This window comes from Echinococcus granulosus (assembly GCF_000524195.1).
Source record: "Echinococcus granulosus chromosome Unknown EG_S00012, whole genome shotgun sequence".
Lineage (NCBI taxonomy): Eukaryota > Metazoa > Platyhelminthes > Cestoda > Cyclophyllidea > Taeniidae > Echinococcus > Echinococcus granulosus.
Window position 1 is genome coordinate 291,214 of NW_020170392.1, and position 19,279 is coordinate 310,492.

The following is a 19,279-nucleotide window of genomic DNA, read 5'->3' on the forward strand; positions in this document are numbered from 1 at the left end:
GAAATGCATATTTTAAGCCGCCAAAGGGCAGTAGCGGTTGCGGTTTTGTTTGACTATTTTTTAGGCACAAATCCACATCTTTTGCAGTGACTGGGGTATTCACCTGAACCAATAAACATAGGCACTTGCCACTCAACAAAGAAAACATGCTCAATGGGTGAAAGTTGCCTTGTTTTATAGTTGCTAGCATTGGCAGTGGGCGGTGGAGTTTTAAGTAGCACTTGTTGAGATTGGTGGGCATGTACGCACCACCGACCACCTTCGCCACTCTACCACTCCGCGGCTCTTCAGTCGGGGACCTCGATCGGCGTGGTCCACCACCTCTCGCCTACCACGATACCCGCATGAGATTTACGATTCCACTTATCCGCAGTGACCACTACCCGGATCTGCTTGTACTATCTCACCTAAAAAGTAGTTCATCAATTTTACATTTAATTATCCACTTTAGGAGAGACATCTACAGTTCGAGGTAAAATTCGGCATTCAGATCTCATATGGTTGGTTGGGTGGTCTCGCCCCAAGGGAATGTTCTGTGGTTTTGTACCCAAAGATTAACTTGGCATCGTAGACCTCATAACCAACTTTTCCGATTACCTCCGAAGGCCTTTACTCCTGCCACAAAAAAAAAGGCGTGAGCTAATATGGCGTATTTGGTAAATGTCTATAAAAGCTAAACCCAGACAGAGGTGACATTTACATGTTGGAATTTTTGGTCTGTTTGAAAAAGGGCGCTAGCTATACCTCTGCATCTCCCTCTCTCTTTTTTTCACCTGACATGTGAATTCTCGACCTGAATGCCTCTCTACTCAGGTTCACCTTTTTTGGGCAGTCCGAAATATCTAAATTTACCAGAATCTCCAAGGAAATCAGTTTGATAAAGATGGTTCGGTGGGTTTAAAATCTGGATTCATTTCATTGAAGTATTCATTTTGGGGCGGAGTGAAAACCTCGAAGTAGACTCCACTTGCTTCCTAATCGGAAGTAAATTTCTCCTTATTGTTCGCTTTCTATTCACAAATGTGTCGACCCTACGGCTTGGTTCGGCACTAATGCCTTCTTCTAAGGGGAAAATGCTTCTTGGAGAAGCAGCATAGTAAAAGTACAATGGTACGCATTAACACGATCCATACTGCCATCTCTTTCTGCAGTGGAGCCCATTTGTTTCCTCTTCACCAGATGCTGTGGGTTATTTATTTGCGCATCAGCAGGGAATACTTGCAGACCCTCGTAGAAGTGTATCTCTAAGAATGACATGAACGTTAATTGGTGAGGTCAATTCCTGCTGTCCAGAGGAATCCCTGGTGTTTCTCATTTCCTGATGAACTTTGCAATGCAATTCCCGCTTTATACCTTAAAATAATTACCAAGTTACCTAAGATCGTGAAAATTTTTCGTTCAGCTAGATTGCCTTTCCGTTGATGCGAAATTATATCCTTAACCTACTTATTCACCACGGCACGATTACTGAAGCGCAAACTGAGTGATTTAAACGAAAGGAACTATTGACTATATCAAAGCAGAAACTCTGTGATGGGTGGTGTCATTTTTACCTTCGTAGATCAAAAAATGACCTTCCATAGATTCGTGGAATGTTAATTTATCAGTATGAACCCGGGTTACGTTTCGATGGGCTGGGGCGAAGAAGAGAGGGAGAGAGCGTGGGAGAGGCAAAAGAGGGGTGAATATTTTCACAAAAATGTCAAAACATCTTAACCACTAAAATATGCAGTCACATGAGTGCTCTTTAAATGACACACGTGAATGTATGAGGATGTAATTCATCTGGTGGAGACACGCCTACGCCATTAACGCACTGGACACTTGGCCGGTCATAAAATCCAATTCATTCAAGCCTCGTCAAGCCATCGCTTAGGCACAATTTTCGGAATCTCATGGATGGAGTCGTATTCAACTCCATTCTCCTCTCATCCTCTTATTGAATCAATAAAATAACTATTTAAGGTAGACTCTGATACCCGAATGGCATCTTTTAACGAGCAGTTCAAGGTACCAAGCCTGACCTTATAACACAGGGAGATTATCTCCGTTACTGTGGTCTCTACCACACCTATAAGATGTCCCAGACCCCCTTGTAGTTGATCTACAACATCAGAACTAATGTCTTGCAAATGGAGAATGAAGGAAGGACCGTTAGGGGTAAAATGTTTGCGAATTTTTCTCCTCCTCCCCATGTTTTTCCAAGGTTCATGTATAAACAACATTAATCATTCCTTTTGCGAAGCATGCCTGCTTCAATGGATTTGAAAATTTATTCTTGCTATCCTTCAGATATATTCATTTATGCCCATGGAGTCATCGGAAATTTGGGGTATATAATAAAAGGATTTTGTTTAAGGAGAAAAATAATACCTCAAATCATTTGGAGTTAGACAAGACATCTCCCCTAACCATAGGACTTGAGATCACATATGAATGACCCCTTCTGCTCCAGATCAGTTTGACAATCACGGCTTCGGATAGGGGGGAGCCCCCACGACAGTCGACCTGCTTGGTGGAGATTACACTCACAGACGTCAATGACAACGCGCCGAAGCTGATCTTCGAACCGGGCAGTCTGACGAATTTCGCTCTGGTGCCGGAGAACGAAATCGCTGGTCGAATTGTTGCCGTATTCACTGCCAGTGATGAGGACAGTGAGGCAAATGGAGAGACGGAGTGTTGGATCAAGTTCGTGAGCAAAAATGAAGCAGACTTTGTAATGAAGGGAGCGGAGGACGAGAATGAGGAGGAAGACGAGGAGGGGAATGGGAAAATGGAAGTGCATAACTTCTTCAAGCTCGAACCTATGGCATTGCCATTTGAGAAAGTGTGAGTGCCCCACTTGGAAAATCTCCCATATTTCCTAACTTTATAAAATTTGACACATTTGCCAGTGGCGTCACACATAGGCGACGCCCGACTTTTCTTAACCTAATGTTACAAATGTTTGCCATCGGACTGAACAAGTTGAATATTATGAAATTAGTGCAAAATAACGCGTATTTACGCATTTCTTAGCTTTTAATAAGTCGCAAACGCTTTGGACAAAATTAATGAAAAGCGGTATCACTAGAGCAACAAAACTGAGGGTTTTAATGTCCGATTTTCACCTAAGATCCTGGTATTAAAAACATTCATTAGGCGGTCTTAAAACTGTTTTTCCTCCTATTTAAAGTAGCCATTTGATTTTAATTCGATGGAACTAGGCCGGCAGGGATGACCATTCTTGAGACTATTAAACAGGATCCTGATCAACGACTAAACATTAAGGAACTAAGGTGGACCACTCCTCTAAGATGGTGTGTGTGTGATCCCCACCTTGAAGCCCTCGATTTCTTTGGTAGCATTTTGTCCGCTGCACACACATTGGTACTGATGGTTAAACAACAAAACTGATGAATTCTTTTTTAAAAGGCAACAAAAAACAATTTGCAGTTACTTTTAGCTGATTATTAAGATTTGGACTCTTTCTTGAAGTTGCTACAAGCCAAACAAGCATAGAACTGAATGAGGAATCTGTGAGCACGACCAGAAATGCGTATCGTCGAAATGGCTGAAAAGCTAAAAAGGTCACTTTGCAGATCAAGAATAACGAGTAACCACAGTAAAAGCGGACTTCTGGATTCGTTTTCGAAGGGTTAGTATAACTTGATTCGCCATAAATTTGCTTCTTATCAGAGTTCGGGAAATGAAGTGGTCTTTATCAAAATGGGTTATTTTGGCACTCTCCCGATGGCAGGCAAATACAAGCATAATGGTTTTGCCGCAGCAGACAGGTAAGCAGTTATGTTCCGGCGACGCCACAATCCATCGCAGTGCGTAGTGTCGACTTATACCCACCGATTTGTATCAGTGAATGCGCACTTTCAGTGCCTTGATGCGGCGCCGAACCCTCTCTCACGAGGTCAGAAAAGAAGTGCGGTTTTATTTGCTGGGTTGATGGATTTTCGTACATCATCAGGGGCTTATCTCTCGCTCCCTCCGTACCTCCCCCCCGTCCCCTTCCTGATCGCATGGCATGGACTCAAATCAGTCACTTGTATCAAACGCAAGCACAGAGGAAATAAAACTCCCTCTCCTGTTGCATCAAAGGTTGGTCGAGGCACTCAAAAAATTGTTGCGTTTCGAAGTAACCCGAATTTTGATCCTTCTAAAGATTTTACACAGAGAGCTTTTCCTTCATCAAAACGCGGCATACAAGCTACTTAACTTAGCCAACTGCTGTGGGTTTTCCATACTCATAGTCTGAAACTTTCCAGCAATATTTGTTTTAAGCTTTCCAATTGATAATGGCAGTATATGCCTGTGAAGTAAAGCGTTCTTTTTTTATGTCCAAGCCAGACTGACTGGGGTGCTCCATAACAATCGTACTCCTTTCAAAATCGTTTACCATATTATATTCATAAGCCTGCATCTGCGTTTTGTTTCTTTTCTCCACTTTCAAACAAACGATGGAGTTAAGGTGTTGCTTAAGAAAAATGTTCTGTCGCTGGCAAATGGTGGACACAAAAATGCGAACTTTTTCTCAAATCATAAATGGAACAATGAAACTGAGTGTTTAAAATTGTTGACGCCCAGTTTGTATTTGTAACAAGTGAGTGACTTTTGGAAGCCAAGCCTCCGATCACCCTTGTTGGCCTGCAAACAATAAGATGGGAGTGTGTGCCTGTGCCACGATGATGTACAGGAACTAGCGCTATCACGCTTGATCAGATTCCTCCCTGCCGTAGAGGAGGGGTCTAGAAGCACCCTACACTGTGCCAAATCGAGAGAGCAGGGAGGCAGGACGACAGCTATTGTGTTTTGCTATACCTGCGAATGTATGTAATGGTGTTGCAATAGCCCAAGTTCACTGGTGCGTAGCCTATTGCTTCAATACCCACCTCTTGTGCTCACTGCAAACGGAATATCAGAGAGACGACTCCACACAAAACCGGACTCTCTTCCTTGCACGTTGAAGCCATTTACTGTCTAAAGAATGAGGACCTGACCAACCCTCTGTCTTCAGTAGAGCCTAGCTTATTCCCCTTTTCATCTGTACGGAACGGATACAACACAGAGTCGACAATGTAAATCAATCACTCGTTACCACTTTGGATCCCACAGTTACGTTTTATCCATCCATGCTCTATTCTAGAATGAACCCTAATTTAGGATGGTAAAACGGTGGTTTTTGAACACAAAAACCTTCAACTGAATCTAAAGTTGGCGACCGGATTTTTTGGTGCTCATCCCAAAGGTATGAATACACAGGGTGCGCCATCGCTTTTAAGGTGAATATGATACCAGTGATGACTACCAGACCTCGTCCGAGTTTAAATGAGCAGTCACATAAACGACAGCTTTCCTATACCATTACTTACAAGCATGCTAAATCGGGACAAAATAAACTCTTCTAGCGATTGATTTCGGCTCTCAAAATACCTCGACTAAATGACTGCTGCGCTCCCTCTAATTACAGTTACCAGTTGTCCACGGCGGCGGTGTTTGACCGCGAGGCGGGTAGGAAATATCGTGTCTTCATCATGTGCTCGGACAAGGGCTCACCGAGACAAAGCACCACCGGCAGCGTGCTTGTGCGCATCCAGGATGTGAATGACCACTCGCCCGAATTTCCCACCAGTCACTTCACGATTCGGGCGGCAGAAAATCACCAGATCGGCGTCCCGCTCTTCACATTAACGGCGGAGGATCCTGACGAAGGTAAGGAGTTGAATATCTGATAGGATTTCTTCTTGAAGTTGCCATAATATGAAAAAGTGAGATTTTAGGTTGTGAGAATTATTTAAAGGCATCTAATTAGCTCGAGACAATTGCTTGAGGAGGCGGTGATTGTACGCAGTCAGTAAAGGTGATTGGGACCTTTTAGAATAGAGACGCTCTGGACATCTAAATTTGGACGCTGTTGTTGAAGATCGGAAATGAAGTTCTGGCTCGGTAGCATCCACTTAGTCAAACCCATTGGGAATAAAGAAATGTCGACATTAGTTACAAACATGTCTCGGATGTCTTTTTAGCCCAGAGTATCGTTTGGGACGGTCTTTTTCTTTATTTCAAGTACAGCATAACACCTGGCTTGGTTGAGGTGCTAACCTGAAAAGGATAGTTGCGAAGTATAAGATCTGAGACATTCAAATCTGGTGTCGCTTGATAAAGACTTAAAAGAGAAGTGGAGCAGAGCACCAATTGACCACATCCCGGGCCTAGTGGTTATCCAATCCTGAAATATGCAAATTCTAAATTCTAAATACGGCACTGCTTTTTCCAATTACAACTAACAACAAGTTGTTGTGTAGGGCCTTGAGACGTCCCTGAAGACGATAGAAGGCATTACACCTTGGGTAGAATATGCTCTGCCGATGTAGAGAAGGGATGGGAGTTAGTGGCATGGCACGGAGGCCACGCCACCCAGTAGAAGTACCAAGGCGGAGCCTTAAGTGCCAGAGAAACCAAACAGAAAAGACAAACAAGTATAGCATTACACAGCCCCCCCCTCCTTTTGAGCGTTGTCACGGAGCTCCTCTTGCACTACCTCCCTCTTCGGCCATCACAACGTGGTCGTTGCTTCAAAGGAAAACACCCATGAACCATTCGCGTCGGTTATCGGATTGTCGCGCAACTAAGAAGGCATTTGACTGTCACGTCACTGACACTTTTTTTGGCATTTCCAATGGGTTTGGAGGTTCGTCCCGTTTGGGAATTGTATTGGAGGAAGAGAAATGTGCTAGCCACCACTGTGTCCATCGTTAGTCGCAAGAGCACTGGCCTAAAAGCAGAATGAAGGATGACGTTTAAAGTAGTTTCGTGGAAATAAGGTTTCGCGTCTGTTCCTCCTTGCTACTTTGTTTTCACTTGAGTACTGCCCTAACCTGCAAGTAAAGAGGTGAAGGATCGCGTATTTTCTTTATTGACATCTTCATGCAAGTACCGTAGATGGCTCCGTAACAAACTTTACTGGGTTGTTCTCAGCTGTGGCTAGTATTGCTCCAGTTGTTAATAACTTTCCTGTAGAAAAGGGGACCATATAATTGCCGAAGATAGATGTCATTATCAACCCTTCTGTTGGTAGGCGTCACCGATTATCTTATCCACAGCGCATGCCCTTTTTCCGTCACTTTAAGGCCTAGCATTCAGGGACAGAAACAAGGATAGTTGTCCTTTGTGATCGGTTTCGCTATCCGCTGCCACCAAGGTAACGCACCGAGTCATTCCTGAATACAAAGGAAGATATGATGCCAGAGCCAAATGCGTGGTAGAGGATTAGTGGCATCGCCCCAAGACCACGCCGCCCAGGGGAAGTACAATTTGCGGAGCCCGCAAGGCCAAAATGAATAGTCAAACAAATAATCAAAGTATTGCAGTTGACTAACTTAAATGGCATGGTACATTGGGTAAAAAGGACCTTTGTTGGCAATGTAGGGATGAAAAAACGTGCTAGGATTACTAATTATGCGGAGCGAAAATGTCACTGGAACCTTCCTCACCAAATGAAAAACTTTTACCACTTCCTTTTCTTGTTGTTTAGATCACCAAAACTATTTGTTATCGATGAGAGGGCAGATATGCGGGAGATGCGAGATAATTGTAAAGAATCTTTGCAAGACCTGTAAAAACCAGAGTGCAGCTCTAACACCAGCGTGATGGCGCTTTTCTGTTGGAAGCCTCGGTTGTCCAACCAACTGCCCATTAAAACCTCTCCACAGCACAGATGCTGGTTGAATAATTTCAACCAATCAAGTCCTGAGCGAGGTACTCCTTAACACAACTTCATTTAGGTCATTTTATTTTAAGCCTATGTTAACCTGACCCTCCAGTGGATATTAGACATTGTGTAAAAATCTCACGTGTGTTAGCTTCGTTGCAACAAGCTGTGCGACATGATGTATTACAAAGCATATCAAGGGATACACACTTGGGCTGGGTGAACGGGTACAAGCAAAGCCTTGTAACCGTAAAAAAGGTAGTCTGTTCACGGACGTATTTTTATTCAAACAAATGCCTACTTGTTCACGCGCACACCGAGATAACCCGTGGCGAGGTGGTATCAACGGATTTGGCTACCTCTTGCGTAATCACTTCAAGCCCAAAACTGAAGTTGGCTGTTCGCTAAGAGCCTGGACCTAAGGTGTGTGAACTGGCGAATTTGCAGAATTTAAAAGGAGTATTTTGAGACAATTGGACTGCAGAATGTTATTGGGTGAGCTATCACTCTGCGGAGAGGAATGGTAAATGTGCTAGACGCGAATTACTCCATCCCGCTGCCAAAGAACTCCTCATAATATTTGATTCCAAATGAAGTGCAGCACAGTCAGCTCTGCTGGTTCCTAGGTGAGAACGCCACCATCTCCTACTACCTCATCTCCGCGGAGGACCTATTCACGCTCAACAATCAAACTGGAGAAGTGAGTCTGCGCCAGCCTCTGGACTACGAGAAGCAAACACACCACAATTTCACATTACTTGCCGTAGACGGAGGTCAACCGGCGTTGACAGGCTCCGTCACTGTCACGCTCTTCATCGAGGATATCAATGACAACGCGCCGGTGGTGACGTCTGATCTCCTATTGTCTGCTTGGGAAAATCATTCAGCCGGCAAGTAGCTCCACTAGAACGCTAATTCTTCCAGGAGGTGCTAATGATGAGTTGAGAGTGAATATTCAGTAAGGGTATGCAACAAGTTCACTTAATCGGTGCAGATATTATCGTTGAAAAACTGTGGGATGCCGTTTTAGGAAGAATGAATCGTACGTCTATGACGTTGCAAATTGCAATAAATTGTGCCTTAGGCTTGAGGAAAAAGTGGAATCGCAACTGGGATTTCACGTCTCAATGCTGTCATTCACAGAGGCAGTGGTTGCCAATCAAAATGAACATGAGAAATTATTCATAATAAGTCGAATTAAAGAGTATGGGATTTATAATTCGTGGCTCAAAGGAATGAAGACCCTTTGCACTCCAAATCGACCATTTGCAAGGCACAATGGACAGCAATTTAGGGGTAGAGTATTGCCCTAACAAGCACATCTGGGGTTAGCAGGAGGGGTTACGACCTAGCTACATTGATAGGCTAATGAAGTAAGGTTTCTAAATATCTTTTTTTACATATAAATTTTAACTCTATGTGACACACGATTTGGCGTGATCCTTTATGATAAACTGATAAGGAACACATGTCACACATGTGTGACACGCGGCCCAGACGATAAAATCAGCACATTACACAAATGTGATACTGGAACCGAATATGATATGACATTTTTTTAAAAAGACACTCCCGAGTAATTAAGATAATAGCTTGGGCGAAGCAACTGCCGATCTTATGTTTTTTTAATCAGTCGAAATCTATTTCTTTTAGCGGACCCCATCGGCGCCCTATCAGCTATAGATCTTGACTCAGGACTAAATGGCAATTTCTACTTTAAAATTGCCTCGATCAAGCCTTGCTTCTGTGGTGCACCACCGACAGGAGAGAAGGTACCTGATCTCAACGATTCCCTGTGCTCGTGGGCCCTGGAGATGGTCAACAAGTGTGACGTAAATTCGGTGGAGAAAGCCCACCGATTGTGCAGTCGAGCGCCTCTCAAATATACTCCCTCTTGGACCTCCAAGGAGTATAGAAGGTGTTGACTCAGAACCCTTGCGACATTTGGTTAAGTGGCTGCTCTTGTACGGCATTTTCTTAAGTGAAGAGGCAATGGATCACGCTAGAGCACGAAAACACGAAGTCTTGAAGGCACGGTAACAAATAAGGAGGCTTTTAGCTCTTACAGTGCTTAAACTCATGCCGCTTTCAAAGGTTATCTCAGGAATAAGCAACTATTGATAGCATTTCTCATTAAAAGCGAATCTCTGATTTAGCAAGCAAATTAAAGGGATGTTAGGGGAATGCCTACACCTCCTATCGAGGCTATAATAATAAGCACAAACCCAGCCTCTATTGTCGACCCGCTTTATTCAATCTTGCCCGAAGCGGTGGTATAATGCTGGCTTTAATTGCTACTACAAAGAGAAGGTGGTCGAATTTGTAGCTTGCGCAACATCCACAGCCTTTGCAACTCCTCGTGTTTGTTGATCTACTGGGAATCACTGAAAGGTGATTTGCTTACATCAGTAGCAATTCGGTTATGGGCATTGAAATGCCAAGATGGAAGTGAATATGATCGCACGTAAATTTTATAAATCTTGCGTATTTGCACCCACATGCCACTGGCTGGCACCGCACCTTTCATCAACAGACTCAAAGCAGAAGGCAATAGGAAGCATCCATTAAACTCAGTCGATGACACTCCAAAAGTCCCGAAATTGTCATGTCATATGTAGGAAGCCTCCGATCCGAAGCTTACGGGAAAAAATGCCCCTGAGAATTATAACGAGTTTGTCGTATGTATTAGATTGATCATCTCTTGTGCTTGGTTCTGTGTTCACCTTTAGTGGGGCACATAAATCCTCATTGCAAGCCTTTATGCTGGTAATAAAGCGTGCGGGCAAGTGCTATCACTGCAGGCCTACCTGAGCTTTAAACACTTGGGCATGCATTTTAATTCCTGAAGGGCTCTATTTCATCGAGGATGTTGCAATAAATATTTCCTAATTACAAAGGTGACTCTGACTAACCGTCAAAGAGGTTTCATCTGGGCTGTGGAGGAAGAAAGGCCAATAGATTATTCAACATGGGATGACAATACGAAGAACGAGTTTCCTTTGGTGGGTTTTTCAACCTCTGCTGCTTGTTCATTGTCATCTTATGCAAGATTAATGTGACTACGATTAGGCTATTAGTGATCGCGTGTTAAAGGAATAGAAGTAGTTTCTGCCCTGCCTGCCCGGAGGAATCGTGTTCCCCCACAGTAGAGTAACGACTGAAGGGCTGATTGAACTTGGAATGCCGAAAGGGTGTAACTACGCAGCATCACCTTCCGTTATCATGTTTGAGCAGACCGAATTTATTGAGGCAAGCGAGAGTCTACAAGGTAGTAGTTTACACGAAATAGCTTTTGGCCCTATCAGTAGGCACGAATGTTGAGAAATTCAATATGTGAAAATGTTTTTACTCTGCAACCTGACAAGTCCGCCACCACCTCCGCAGGGTTTGGCATTTTCCGCATTTGGTGGGATCTACACCACCAAGAAGAGGATCGTAAATTTCCTCGCTCCAGAGCAACGTGATCCGGGACGCAAATGGAGCCTTCCTCCGGTTGTGCGCCACATGCCAGACGGGATTATCATGAGTACGGTGCACGATGTACCGCTTTTGATTTGACCTATATTCCTATTTTGGAGTAAAATACAACGCTCTTGGTTATCGCAGTTTCTCCGAAAAGAATGTAAACTAAAAAAATTAATAGAACACCAACCGTCTACAAATTCCGCTTCTACTAGCGATATTACCGATTTCATCGCCGGTGCAGTATGCCTGAGGTTTCTTTTTAAGCCTACCTTCCCTTTTTAGGTTTTTCATGACGGAGCGGGGCGACCTTTACCTTCGGTATCCCAACCTAGACAGAGAGACAGTTCCCGTATACTTGATCCAAGGCATGGTCACCGATCGTGGGCATCCACCCCAAAGAACAACTTTCTGCGCGACTGTAGTGGTCAAAGATGTTAATGACTGCCACCCCAAATTTACGTTTCCGGCTCTCACCAATAATACCGTTCTTGTACGACTGTAAGTAATGAATGCAATTCAGTTTTATGGAATTTTTGACCCAACAAACACGAGCTTTAACGAACAGGGCGGGTTTGGAATTTCGGTAAAATGAGTTAAACATTCAAACAAGCATTCATTTCATCATTGTTGAAATCAAGTAAGCCCTTTGTGTTTGAAGTAGGCTATTCATTTTTGTAGTGAATTAATTATTATTATCTAGGAAAAGTATCCTTGATCAAAGGCCTGGGCTCTGCGTTCCTGCTTTTTCTGGAGTGCAGGTAGATAAGTTCCGTGGGCGATAAAGCGCTGTGCAATGCGGTTGAAATTTTGTTGGCATTTTCTTTACTTAGACTGCTAATCTGCGTAATAAAAATCCTTTTTAGACAACAAATTAAGCTTAATTCCTTCCAAATTTGCAGGACTTGTGAATGGCTGAATGGATCCTGGTAATAGCAATGGCACAGTAATTAGAAGACTTCGGAAGTCTGAAAGTAAACGTAGTAGAATCCATGGACGTCTATTTTGAGCATTAATATTATAATGTTAACGCCCCTACTGTAAATGCGGTGGAAATACTCTATAAAACGCGACATGTCCTAGTTGCATCACTCCTAGAAATCAAATACTTTTCGTTGGGGAAAATTCTTTTAAAAAGCTCACAAAAGAAGAGAAGCAAACGTAAAAGTGGGAGGGGTTTTTCCCAAACTCATGCATGGAAACGGCAAAGCAATTTTACTGTGCTTTCCCCAACTTGATAGTTGATGGGACAACTCTAGAAGGGCGTAGCTAGGGTAGGTAAGTGGAGATATTTAGTGATGTCTAACGCGGTGCTAATAGTTGTCCATGACAGCGGGAGAGAAAAAAACAACCCCACTCAAGTATATCGTGACTAAAGAGAATGCACTTGCTACGAAAAAAGACACACAAGAGAGTTTAAGAAGACCACAACAACAATTCGTGTCGCCAAGATTACTCTGAAATGTTAATTAGCCGTTCGCAAAGCTCCATGCCAAACATTTGCTTCAAAGGGGATCCTTACCAGTTTTAGCGAAGATTTTTGTCTTCCTGTACCTGACGGCAATCAGCTTTCACCCTAGGCCAATACATCGGGGAGAACCACTTGTGCAATTGCACGCCACTGACAACGACGCCAATGAAAACGGCGAGCTGCATTTCGCATTCGCAGAGGAGCCAGAGAGCTCTGTGGCCAATCTCTTTGACATCCATCCCTTCACTGGTCTCATGGTTTCCAAGTACAATCTCCAGCTAGGAGATTTGGAGTTTCTTGGTCCCACATTATCCATTCTGAAACAGACTCATGCGGTGAGAATAAAGGTAACAAGACAGTTGTTGCGTTTTAAGACGGAGACATAAGTCACCTCTGAATGACTAAAATAAAAGTGCCCTGTTTCATAAGCAGATTTTTCCATCAGAAATGTTGCTACTACTTTTATTCAACAATTCCTAGGGCTGAAGTTCGCCATCTGTTAGCCTAAAGGGATTTCCTGCTCTGGGTTTATGGCTTGAGTTGCTCAAATGCCTACTCGGCAATGAGAATTCGTGATGTCATGAAAAATTGCAACCTACCTGCTTTGCGATACACCCTATTTGTCTTGTTATGGTTAATTTAAGGGACCAGGAAAGTAGGGAAGCTCCTCCTTGTCATTGACTAATGCCTATGTCACTGTCTTCAGATTGTTTTCCAAATGCCCACAGTCAGCTATCTTGTAATCACCAGCGAAAGCATAAACACCACCGCTCCCTCTCTCCGATGCTATCGTTTGTTGCACACGTTGGCAAATTGATTCCCACACCCCATTGTGTCAGGTCCCACTCCCTCCTCTCATACCGCCCAAAAAATATTATTTGAAGGATCACAATAGCGCGAGCTAATTTTTCAACATCATCATTGCTTAGATTAGGCGCGATAAGCCGTCTATATAAAGCTTTCATTTTTGTATGTGTGCGTGCGAGCTCCGGTATCAAAGCGGCTTTTGGCCAACTCAGCTCGGCCTCGACTCATCCCGTGCGCAGCAGATACGGTTTTCGCCTCGCCTTTTTTAATGCGTTTTAATGTGTACACATAGAAAAGGTTCCTCCTGCCTACCCACCTGCCTTAAAGGCTCCCCTGCACGCAAACCTCCAAGCCCCTCTCTATTTAGCTTGAACTAAAGGTTTTTTTTAAAAAAATTGTCCAGGTAAAAAATTTGTTCTGTTAAAACATGCAGACTTCGTGCGCCAAGTAACGGTCACCGGTGTAACCCTACAAGACATAAAGTACGCTTTCAAATGGATCCAATAGTGTTGGCTGAATTACTAACGATGTAAAACCTTAGTTTAAGCGGATAAAAATGAATGGTGGTAAAAAAAATGTCAAATGAAAGTAGAAACTGAGTGAAGTAAGCATGAAACCAACCCCCAAGCCTGATATTTAAGGAGTTCAGGCACTTCGATCCGATACCTTGTTGATGGGATACACTAAGAGGAACGAAACAACAATGGCAAATCTAACCGTCTTTTACTAACCACCTAAACCAGGTAGCAGATCTGGGAACGCCTTCGCTAGCTTCCTACGCCAACTTGCGAGTGCGTTTTCAGGTGAGATCGAATGGAAATCTGGAGGCAGATTTTCCGTCCCTGAAAGAGCAGCTATTTCTGCAACGATGGCAACAACAGCACCAGACTGCAGACCCTTTTGAGGAGTATGGAGCGCTTCAGGCGGACTTGACGCGCTCCTTCAATCGCACCACTTGGCGAAGTAGCGTCGTTTTCATAATCCTCTGCGCATTCTTCCTCATCCTCCTCCTCCTTCTGGCCGTCCTCCTCCTCGCCATTTTCATCCGACGCTCGCTCCATCCCCTGTCTCCCTACAGCCCCACCACTACCACCGCCTCCGCTCTCACAGCCGCTGCGGCCTCCCGGCGCGTCCCAATGACTCTCTTCGTCTCCCCCATGCATCATCACCAGAACCCCAACTACCAGCTCAGTGGCAGCTCCTTCACCCTTCCCCTACCCATTACTCCCTCTCACACGCTGCCTCATGACCTCCCACAGACTTCTGGGCTCAGTGGTTCGGGCGACCTATCCATCGACTCTAGTGCTGTTTGAGGAACTATTGAAATAGGTATTTTTGTACATTTTGTACTTGTTCCTGAGTACCGGTGCAGTCGACAATATCACTCTCATCCGGCCTCAAGGTGGCACAAACCACAATTCCAATCGACAGTACCATTTCCATATATGCCTTGTCGATTCTGTTCTCTCACTCAACCGATAAACCAGCTTTGCTTAGATTCTAGGGGCGCTAAACCCCACCGGATTATTTTACTGCTCAAAAAATAGTTTCTGAAATAATTGCACTACGGAGAGGCACGAACTCTGTTGAGGCTGGACCCGAGAGAATCATGTGACGCTTTGGTCACTAGGTTTGAATAAAATTAGCAAGGGGTGTGACTTCGACTTGGTGCTTGCCGTTTATGGTCTTTCACTAGGTAAGATGCCTCCAGGGCTCCGATGAAGCCACGCGAAGCCTCACCACTGAAAGTGACGGTACAAATGACTTGCATTTTTTTTATTTAAAGGAAGGGTAGATAACAAATAGACTGGGCCATTGACTGGAGTGAGAGCACTGGGTCACAACATTTTGCTTCCAGATGCAAGCAGTCCACTGACCGAATTCGTCGGAGCTTTTAATGTAAGATAGTGGGGATTTACGACGACATGCCTTTGATAAGAGACATTTTTGCCGAACTCAGTAAAAAGAACTTTTAAGAACTTTGTAAAACTTTTTGAACCATGGTGGCTTAAGAGAAGCTAACGAACTGAAATGGTGTGCTTTGATGTAATATGCAGTTCCCCAAAAGGTATACAGTAATTTCAGAATCACCCGGCAACCTAATTGGCGAATCGCCTCCCATCCTTCCGTGTAATCATTTAAAAGCTATTTGCAGGCTTAGAGATCTTAGTAGCGTCAGTAATAACTCTAGCATTACGACTGCTGAATGCACAATTATTTTAAATCTTAGTGATTGTATAGCATAGACAAGTACCTTTATTACAGTTTTGTAAATGTCAAAAAAGGAAGGGATTTATTATGTGCATTCTTAGTCAAATAAATTACCACATCTAAAGCGTGTTGTGTTGATAACACTACATGTGCCTTTAGACAAATGTCCCTCTAGGCCATTAACACAAAGCCATTCATGGACGCCTACGTCTTCAAGAATATGAACTGAATGCAAGGCGGTAAAAGATGTTTGCTTTAAGTATTAATACAATTCTAGGGGAGCGAGGAATGATTCTACAAAGTACCCAAATTGGAAACCCTGAATCGATTAGAATGCACCAGAGGTCATGCACTAGAGAGGATAAAACAGGTAGCAGTTAGTAATGTAGCAGCACACAGTATTTCAGGAGGGCGAAAACTGTGCGAACGAAGCGTTCGAGGAAAGGCCAGAGTACTCACGCAGGTAGAGGAGGCGTTCCCCTCGTCTCCGAATTGCATACGGCAGCAGTGGCGGCTGTCGCACATTTATACCCACGCCTCCGGGTGTCCAGGCTCTTAGGCTGATCCCATAATCTTCCTCAGTCTCCTCTCCCTCCTCATCATCGGTTTTTTGCGCAGTCTCTCCTTTCACACCGGAAACCGACACCCAACCTGAATTCATTTTTAAAACGCTACTTACAAACAATAAGTAAAAGTGTAACTGCAACTAAACGAGCAATGAAGACACTGGGTTGCAGGGTCAAAGGTTGGTGACACTTCAACTCTTACCTGCACCAGAGAGGACAACATCGGCCACGGACTGCTCTAGATCAACTGGCTGAATGGTTTTGAGAACAACAGGAGTCATGGGGGGTATGGCATGACCTTCAGAGGTGTCAACCCCGCCGGAGCTGCCACCAGGGCCGAGAAAGTTGGCGTATTCATCCCAATAGGTATCCACATCACTGGTTTTTACGATGTGCACCGGGAGGCGTGTCTGAGTCGTTAAGTAGACTGAACCTTTCGACTAGAAAAAAATACCAGACACAGAGGATGCAAAAGCACATAATAACCCTATTTGGGACACACAGATGATGCCTTTTACACCAGCCTATCAAAATAGTTCAGAAGACTAAAGGAGCCCGGTCGCATAAGGATCAGTAGTCCGAACTATTTAGGCACGTTGCAAAAGTTTCTGCAGGCAGTATCTATTTCTGCTGAACTTTTAACATCAGGTGCTTACCGCAAGAACATCCAATCTGCCAAGCCGTCCGAGAAGCATACTGAGACCAGGTCGGAGAACAAACGTCCTCGGAAGCAAAAATCGGCGTTCGGGTCGGTGAAAGTCACTTTTTCGGCCGCTAATCAGTGATACGTACTCCATCAGTTGATCACTGGACAGGAAATTGAGGCTCTGAGCAAAACCGGAATAGGTATTAGTGTAAAAGTTTAAGTAACTTTTTTAAAAAAGCGGATAAGGGTAGCTTTTGAGGTACAAACCAGCAAACAACAGTGGGGAAACAAACTAAATCTGAAAGACGGCAAAGAATATTACAAAAGTAGGACAGCAGGAATAAGCCAGAAACTGAAACAATTTCTGCCACGTTACTGAAGAAAATCTCGCTAATACCAATGAAAACATAGATTAGAGTGGGCATGAAGTAGCGAAAACGTTCATTATTCACTTGTTCATAACTTTTTAGTCCCGGTGTGTCATAACACCACGCTCGTGGGTTGAAGTGCCTGGGATCAATGGTTCCGCTGATGAGAAGACGATTGCCAGTGTCCTGATTTGTCTCGAGCGTCGCTTCAACGCCTAGCTCCTCCTGGAAGAGACTTCGAAGACCCATATCGCACTCCTCAAAGACGTCGACCCCCGAGGAGTCACGTCGGTAGTGGTAAGTGGGTTTGGCTGAAAGGTCTTGCAGAACGTTCCTCACTCGCTCCACCTGCGCGTTGATGTTGGAAGGCGTCAGTGAAGCGACGGCTTCATCCTCTAAAAAAGAAATCAAGTAAACCGACTTTTTATTTCCACTTATTTGCTAGCCACATCAACAATTCCTTGACAAGAAATAGGCGATCAAGAAGATCCGACAACATGCATCGAATTAGTTGGCATATTAGTAGTAGTGACAACGATAAGAACTAGAGTTGGTGGGAAGACTAACAAAACCGTCTATCAATCTACCGAAGAGGGTTGTAGGTTTTCAACCCAAAGAAGAGGGTGAGGTGAACCTGGATTATTCTCCAAATTGGGGCGGCGGATGAATATTCGAGAAAGAGAGGCAGGAAGTGAAGAGCACGCTTACCTCTCACAATCATGTATCCATAAAGTTCTCTGTTTTTTGGCTCAGTTGACTGTTTGATGTTGTGTTCTTCTGTGTACTTTGCTTGACCCCGAAGTGCCCGTTTGACGTAGGACATGCGAGCAATGGGAAACTTTAGCAAACCAGCCGTAGTGCCTGTAAAGCAAATAGTGCATTTTTCGGAATCGGCGACCTAAAGCGCACCTTGCAGGCATTGAATCATGCCACTTCAGCACTACATGATGTTTTAAGTTTACGCCATTAATGACCTGCATCACTTACAACCATTTCAGCATCACAAAGCGCCTTATTTTTTCATTGGTTTTATGTGAACTCATTGATTATTTGGTAAATCATCATTAGGAGAAAAAACTCAAATCACTTTGAACACAAAATACCTGGCCAAAGAGAGATGGTAGCACGATGTATCGACTCCCGTGCATCCGATTTGCAAAAATCTGAGAGCAGCAAGCGATTGAAGAGGCTTGACTTTCCGGCATTTGTGGAGCCAACAATATACACAGGACTTTCTTTCACTGAATTAGTAAAGAAATTGACACATACCAAAAACGTTGAACTTTTTAGAGAGCAGAAAATCTAGGAGTTTCTGCACCCCATATCCGGTAAGCGCACTAATCAAGGCGATATGAGAGACGTTATCTTTTTGTAGACCGGATACTCCCGTAAATGCGTTTAGGAGGACTTCACACCAACGGGAGTGGAACTTGGGACCATCAATCGGCAATTGGTCCACCTTGTTGCCGATTAAGACGATTCTATGGCCAGAAGGGTTGGCAAGACATAAAGGGACAATGGAATGTGGGAGGTTTGTCATATCAGCGACCAAAAGGATAGTTGAATCCGCTTGATTGTTCAGCTCAGTAATTACCTGTTTCTCGTACTCCTCCGAAGGCAGGGACTCTTTGAGTGCCGTCTCGTATTGAGCCACCAGCTGACAACGCAAGCACACAACCGGCAATGGAGCGGCATGTTTACGACTGAGACGGGGCTGTCTACTGCTCTTCAGTTTAATTATCTCACGTTCTGGAAGGAAACCGTGCGTTCCAGGGGTCCCACAGTGCAGTTTTGCACCACAACCAGCACAAGAAGTATTGAGAACCATAAAATTGGTATTTCCCGACAAATTGTAGATACGATTTAGGTTATCGTGGTCAAGAAGTTGCTTCTTAGGCGGCTCGGGTGGGCCACAAGATTTGGATCCGAGGGAGGACGAGACAATTGAATGAGTAGTCATTAAGGAATTGGCGTCAATCTGTGACTGAAAAACGATTGGATAGTCTTGCCTCCGAAGGTTGTTGCGTTTGAGACGCTCTTCCT

The 19,279-nt window shown here is 44.1% G+C and overlaps 3 protein-coding genes across 3 annotated transcripts in view; 2 read left to right on the forward strand and 1 right to left on the reverse strand. All coding sequences in view use genetic code 11, as the record gives it.

Moving 5' to 3' along the window:
* EGR_02586 (Protocadherin beta-7) overlaps positions 1-5,726 on the forward strand; it is a gene marked incomplete at both ends in the record, with an annotated part of 12,455 nt that extends 6,729 nt beyond the window's left edge. The window contains 3 exons of the mRNA XM_024491835.1: positions 2,456-2,832; positions 3,210-3,302; positions 5,465-5,726. Coding sequence (XP_024353650.1) covers positions 2,456-2,832; positions 3,210-3,302; positions 5,465-5,726 — 732 coding nt within the window. The remainder of the gene's footprint in view (positions 1-2,455; positions 2,833-3,209; positions 3,303-5,464) is intronic.
* Positions 5,727-8,190: 2,464 nt separating this feature from the next.
* Positions 8,191-14,758, forward strand: EGR_02587 (Cadherin-related tumor suppressor; the record flags this gene model as incomplete). The annotated part of the gene is made up of 6 exons (XM_024491836.1): positions 8,191-8,200; positions 8,332-8,599; positions 9,339-9,623; positions 11,453-11,668; positions 12,748-12,985; positions 14,189-14,758. 6 exons carry the CDS (start codon positions 8,191-8,193, stop codon positions 14,756-14,758), a joined length of 1,587 nt encoding a protein of 528 aa, XP_024353651.1.
* A 1,301-nt stretch (positions 14,759-16,059) lies between these two features.
* Positions 16,060-19,196, reverse strand: EGR_02588 (hypothetical protein; the record flags this gene model as incomplete). Its single annotated transcript, XM_024491837.1, has 7 exons — positions 16,060-16,307; positions 16,425-16,662; positions 16,879-17,049; positions 17,321-17,631; positions 17,945-18,097; positions 18,340-18,477; positions 18,506-19,196. The coding sequence occupies 7 exons, from the start codon at positions 19,194-19,196 to the stop codon at positions 16,060-16,062; spliced, it is 1,950 nt and encodes a 649-aa protein (XP_024353652.1).
* Between the last annotated feature and the right edge of the window lie 83 nt (positions 19,197-19,279).